This window comes from Gymnoscopelus microlampas (genome assembly GCF_963454915.1).
Source record: "Gymnoscopelus microlampas genome assembly, chromosome: 14".
In the NCBI taxonomy this organism is placed as follows: Eukaryota; Metazoa; Chordata; class Actinopteri; order Myctophiformes; family Myctophidae; genus Gymnoscopelus; species Gymnoscopelus microlampas.
The window spans coordinates 49,775,429-49,782,810 of record NC_139951.1 but is presented as its reverse complement, the minus strand read 5'-3'; the positions used below and the strand labels follow the sequence as shown (position 1 = coordinate 49,782,810).

The 7,382-nt window shown below is 34.9% G+C and overlaps 1 protein-coding gene across 3 annotated transcripts in view; it reads right to left on the bottom strand.

The window, feature by feature from the left end:
* Positions 1-552, bottom strand: part of afap1l2 (actin filament associated protein 1-like 2) — an 80,618-nt gene extending 80,066 nt beyond the window's left edge. For all 3 annotated transcript variants that reach the window (XM_084079131.1, XM_084079132.1, XM_084079133.1), the window contains exon 1: positions 465-552. In XM_084079131.1, coding sequence (XP_083935257.1) covers positions 465-480 — 16 coding nt within the window. In that variant the 5' untranslated portion in view covers positions 481-552. The remainder of the gene's footprint in view (positions 1-464) is intronic.
* Positions 553-7,382: the final 6,830 nt, after the last annotated feature.

Below are 7,382 nucleotides of genomic sequence, written 5' to 3'. Positions count from 1 at the left end.
TTATCATTTGTACATGTTTGGAGAAATACGGGCTTTACTGGTGACATTTCAGGACAATCTGGGGGGGTGGAGCTAAGACTCTCGTAGAGATAACAAAAAAAAGTCAAAATCGATAAAATACATCTACGAGTCTTTATCTAAGGCTACTTTCGTATCTATGAAATGCAAATGTCACAATCGATACAATACATCTATGATCTATTGTTCCAAGTCTAATACAGAGAAACAAACAACATGTTTCCACAAAAAACAACAACTTCATGTCATCAGAGATGCTTCGCGTCCTCCTGTCTGTTCTCACAGACTCTATCAATGTAACAACGGATCAAACGAACAGACAGACACAATGTATCAACATCACAGACAATGTATCCGTTACTACTGGCAACAACAGTCACACACAGTGTGTAACAGCTGACAGGCATCAGACTGATTAAACACTATTAATGATAAAGTGATCTTACCTTTATGTTTGTCCATTCTCTCACACCAGCGACGCACTCACACTCACACTCACACACACACTCATATACACACCGTGACAAACACACAAACACACACACAAACACACACACTTCCACTTTCTCCTCCGACCGCGTTTTTCACAGAAATATGAAAAACAAAAACAATCCCAGGCTGTGTGAGAAGACAAGGAGAGATGAAGTATCCTCCTCTCCTCTCCTCTCCTGGCTCTCCTCTCCTCCAGGAGTTCAACAGTGAACTGAAACACACTGACAGTCCGCTCCTCTGGCTCTGTCTGTGTTGCCAGATGCGGGAGAAACAAACAAGCAACCACTGAGGTCTATGAAAACAAGCCCAACCGTATTTAAACCTATAGATATAATTATTATTATCTTTTTGTTGAAAAAATAGCAGATCTACAAGCTCACGATGCATTGCGATGCGAAAAAAATGCGAAAAAAAAGTTTTTTAAACGTGATTTTAACGACACAAATCTAGTAGGGGGGGGGGGTCCCTGGAAGAAAATGTTTTCAGATGGGAGTCAGTGGACAAATACATATTAATTTAGGGGTGATGCTTGATATGACAATGTTTAAAGGAGAATTTCGCCCGAAGTTTTTCAAATAAACAACTACACTTTATAAACAAGACCAAATAAACAACTACACTTTATAAACAAGACCAAATAAACAACTACACTTTATAAACAAGACCAAATAAACAACTACACTTTATAAACAAGACCAAATAAACAACTACACTTTATAAACAAGACTAAATAAACAACTACACTTTATAAACAAGACCAAATAAACAACTACACTTTAGAAACAAGACTAAATAAACAACTACACTTTAGAAACAAGACCAAATAAACAGCTACACTTTATAAACAAGACCAAATAAACAACTACACTTTAGAAACAAGACTAAATAAACAACTACACTTTAGAAACAAGACTAAATAAACAACTACACTTTATAAACAAGACCAAATAAACAACTACACTTTAGAAACAAGCCCAAATAAACAACTACACTTTATAAACAAGACCAAATAAACAACTACACTTTATAAACAAGCCCAAATAAACAACTACACTTTAGAAACAAGACCAAATAAACAACTACACTTTAGAAACAAGACCAAATAAACAACTACACTTTATAAACAAGCCCAAATAAACAACTACACTTTATAAACAAGACCAAATAAACAACTACACTTTATAAACAAGACTAAATAAACAACTACACTTTAGAAACAAGACCAAATAAACAACTACACTTTAGAAACAAGACCAAATAAACAACTACACTTTATAAACAAGACTAAATAAACAACTACACTTTATAAACAAGACTAAATAAACAACTACACTTTATAAACAAGACTAAATAAACAACTACACTTTATAAACAAGACCAAATAAACAACTACACTTTATAAACAAGACCAAATAAACAACTACACTTTATAAACAAGACTAAATAAACAACTACACTTTATAAACAAGACTAAATAAACAACTACACTTTATAAACAAGACTAAATAAACAACTACACTTTATAAACAAGACCATATAAACAACTACACTTTATAAACAAGCCCAAATAAACAACTACACTTTAGAAACAAGCCCAAATAAACAACTACACTTTAGAAACAAGCCCAAATAAACAACTACACTTTAGAAACAAGACCAAATAAACAACTACACTTTATAAACAAGCCCAAATAAACAACTACACTTTATAAACAAGACCAAATAAACAACTACACTTTATAAACAAGCCCAAATAAACAACTACACTTTAGAAACAAGACCAAATAAACAACTACACTTTAGAAACAAGACCAAATAAACAACTACACTTTATAAACAAGACTAAATAAACAACTACACTTTATAAACAAGACTAAATAAACAACTACACTTTATAAACAAGACTAAATAAACAACTACACTTTATAAACAAGACCAAATAAACAACTACACTTTATAAACAAGACCAAATAAACAACTACACTTTATAAACAAGACTAAATAAACAACTACACTTTATAAACAAGACTAAATAAACAACTACACTTTATAAACAAGACCATATAAACAACTACACTTTATAAACAAGCCCAAATAAACAACTACACTTTATAAACAAGCCCAAATAAACAACTACACTTTATAAACAAGACCAAATAAACAACTACACTTTAGAAACAAGACCATATAAACAACTACACTTTATAAACAAGCCCAAATAAACAACTACACTTTATAAACAAGACCAAATAAACAACTACACTTTAGAAACAAGACCAAATAAACAACTACACTTTATAAACAAGACTAAATAAACAACTACACTTTATAAACAAGACTAAATAAACAACTACACTTTATAAACAAGACTAAATAAACAACTACACTTTATAAACAAGACCAAATAAACAACTACACTTTATAAACAAGACTAAATAAACAACTACACTTTATAAACAAGACCAAATAAACAACTACACTTTAGAAACAAGACCAAATAAACAACTACACTTTATAAACAAGACCAAATAAACAACTACACTTTATAAACAAGACTAAATAAACAACTACACTTTAGAAACAAGACTAAATAAACAACTACACTTTATAAACAAGACTAAATAAACAACTACACTTTAGAAACAAGACCAAATAAACAACTACACTTTATAAACAAGACCAAATAAACAACTACACTTTATAAACAAGACTAAATAAACAACTACACTTTAGAAACAAGACTAAATAAACAACTACACTTTAGAAACAAGACTAAATAAACAACTACACTTTAGAAACAAGACCAAATAAACAACTACACTTTAGAAACAAGACCATATAAACAACTACACTTTATAAACAAGCCCAAATAAACAACTACACTTTATAAACAAGACCAAATAAACAACTACACTTTAGAAACATGACCAAATAAACAACTACACTTTATAAACAAGACCAAATAAACAACTACACTTTAGAAACAAGACCAAATAAACAACTACACTTTAGAAACAAGACCAAATAAACAACTACACTTTAGAAACAAGACCAAATAAACAACTACACTTTAGAAACAAGACCAAATAAACAACTACACTTTATAAACAAGACCAAATAAACAACTACACTTTAGAAACAAGACCAAATAAACAACTACACTTTATAAACAAGACTAAATAAACAACTACACTTTATAAACAAGACTAAATAAACAACTACACTTTATAAACAAGACTAAATAAACAACTACACTTTATAAACAAGACCAAATAAACAACTACACTTTATAAACAAGACCATATAAACAACTACACTTTATAAACAAGACTAAATAAACAACTACACTTTATAAACAAGACTAAATAAACAACTACACTTTATAAACAAGACTAAATAAACAACTACACTTTATAAACAAGACCAAATAAACAACTACACTTTAGAAACAAGACCAAATAAACAACTACACTTTATAAACAATACCAAATAAACAACTACACTTTATAAACAAGACCATATAAACAACTACACTTTATAAACAAGCCCTAATAAACAACTACACTTTATAAACAAGACTAAATAAACAACTACACTTTATAAACAAGCTAAACAACAACTACCAATATTTACAAGTCCAAAGTTGCTTATAATAAGCGGATATGGCAACACTGACCTCTGTCCCTGTCTGTCCCTCCCTCTGTGTGTGTGTGTGTGTGTGTGTGTGTGTGTGTGTGTGTGTGTGTGTGTGTGTGTGTGTGTGTGTGTGTGTGCGTGTGTGTGCGTGTGTGTGCGCGTGTGCGTGCGTGCAATAAAATGTATAAAATTCGTGCACGTCAAGCAATCAGCGCCTCCTGTCTTATGAACTAACTAACAACCAGCCAGTTGAATCAACATGACACATCACCATCCCACACACACACACGCACGCACGCACGCACGCACGCACGCACGCACACACACACACACACACACACACACACACACACACACACACACACACACACACACACACAGTTATCATTCAATTTAATGTCATTTTAATTGAATTTAATGTAAACCAGATCGTGTGCAAATGGAGCAAAAATGGTTAAATGTGTGTCTCCACACTTTGGTTACATTTATGTCTCTCAGAGTTCACAATGAATGATAGAATAGTATAACTTAATAATGAATTGTTCTGGGTCCTGCTTTTCTATCTTTTTCACAGTTTTAATTTCTTTTCTATTTTCTTGTCTGTTTTTGCATTTTGAAGCCGATTCTACATGTCTCCTAAATCTCAACAGTTTTCTGAAAAACGTATGTTTCTATATCAGTGGTGCTCAATCTTTTTCATGTCAAGGACCCCTGTAAGTGCCTGCGACACTTGTTTTAACTTCATGTGTTTTATTTTGAAGTTATCCTGTCGTTCACGTTGCTTAAATTTGGTTCACTTCACTTTTCCTCTTATTTTGAAATGACTCGCTGCCGCACCGGAACTCATATAGCTGTGCACGCCCCCTTTGACACTCTTTCATTGACACTCTGAGTAAGACGGCTACACTCAGACGCTCTGTGCAGCGACAGCGTGCCTCTCCAGGCACAGCCCTTTGTTTGTCACACCAGCGGCAGCCAGGTAAATGTTTGGTGTTGGCTAGTGTAACGTTGAATCACTCTTATTCAAAGAACATTTCAGTAAAGCTCTTATATCGTTTACAGTTGCAAACGTAATGCAGCCGCTGGGGTTTGGGGTTTAAATGCCCGAAGTTTATGACGTTCCTTTCAGCTCTACCCCGGTTTGCGGAGGAAGGTTAGGATGATTTGTTTGTTTGTTTATTTGGTATCCAATTGTTGTATTTGTTTATTTCATTTGAGTATGGTTCTTTTGTTTTTGTTTTTGTTGTCCTGGTCTTGTTATTTTTGGGGAAAAGTAAACTAAATGAACAATGAAGAATCACTATTTAAATGAATTATGAATCTTATTATTGAATTGAAATGAAAGTTATTGAAATGCATGGATTTTATTGGTGTGAGACTGAAAAGATATGAATTGTAATATTTATTTTTTGTATGTTTACAGTTTTCACGGTGTTCAGCATTCTAATAAATAACACCAGTTGAGACCAATCCTGCCTGATCATTCAACATAACCGGGGGCAGCAGCTACAGTGAAAACTTGTCGCAGAAGAGACTCAACGGCGACATCATCCATTCTACAGCCACCTCTTCAAAGCAGCCATTGCCCAAGTTAACACAACACAACACTCATACCTCACGGTAACATTCCACTTTGAAAGGACAATTGTTGGGTATCCTATTTTCTGGACTCAAGGCTTCTTAAAGGACAATTAAAAAACGAAAAAAAAAAAAAGGAAAAAAAAAAAAAGGGTGAAAAACAAACGTTCGGACTAAGCAATTCAAAGGTTCTATGTGAAGGTATTCAATTAAGGTTCTGCTTTAAAGGTTCTATGGTATTGAAGCTGATGAATAAATTGAAGGGGACCTTTGAGTAATGACATTTATTGGTTGGTTTGTTCTGACATATTTTGTTTGAGTGTTTAAAGCGTTGTGGTCTGTCTTATAAATTCCCGTGGTTTATGGTTCTGAAACGAATTGTGGAAATTTAAACAAAATGTCTGAAAACGGAGAGCCAACGGTTCACACACAGGCCCTTACTCAAACCCAAGGGACAGCTGACAACACTCAAGATCCTACTGAACATGGAGTGACCACTGTACAACAGGTCAGATCAAGCACACGTGAAAAAACCCTAACAGAGAAGGGCCAGCAGATGCAGGAAGAGACACTGAGGAAATTGGAAAAGGCATTTACAAAGGCTTACACCTCATGGACTCACTCGGCCAGAGGAATCCGTACAGCTTTGAAAACATTTTGTTCATCGGAGGACCTTCATGAAATAAAACGTATCATTCAAAACAAGCACAACGCAATAAGTGAAATTTACGAATCTCTTCAACAATACTGCTCTCCAATTCCGGATATTGTCAAGAAACTGGACTCTTGCATCACCATCACCACCGAAATATGTGACATGGCAAACAAACACCTGGAAACCATTAATAAACCATTCAATGAGCAGCTTGCTAAAGCAAGGGTCAGGATAGCCTTAAACAAGGGCGACCATGGCTCTATTTTCGGACACACTGTAACAGAAACTGAAATTTCAACACCAGATGAAGCAGAAAGCCGCAATCCATCACGTGGAACTCATACATTGCAACCAGAAACACCATCCATAGCCACATCTATTATCAGTGATCATTCCAATTCTTCCTCCAGAGCCTCCAGTAAGCGTGCTGACGCTCAAGCAGATCTGGCTGCAAAACAAGAGAAAGAAAGATGCCTACAGGAAATTCAAATTCATAAAGCAAAACTACAAGAAGCAAAAACAAAAATAAAGCAGCTCAAAGTCCAGAAGGACGTCAGAGTAGCAGCAGCACGGGTCCAGGCCTATAACAACTTTGACAGCGATTTTGAGCCCTGCTACAATCCAACCAATAACCAACCACTTTCTACTACTCCGACTATTACATCCCAGCCTGCACGAACAGCCAGCAAACAACCAGTCACTCTGGATACAGAGGATCTAACCAGATCACTCATAAACTCTCTAAGTACTAACCGTCTCCCGGCTCCTGAACCAACCATCTTTTCAGGACAGCCATTGGAATTTGTGGACTGGCAAATGTCCTTTATGGCACTCATCGATAGACAGCCACTATCTGCAACTGAAAAAATGTTTTATCTCAAACGCTTTTTAGCTGGAGAAGCCCTCAGATCAGTGGAAGGGTTCTTCTATAGAAATTCAGAGGAGGCATACAATGGAGCCTGGAGGGTATTACGCGAGAGATACGGAAACCCGTTCATTGTAC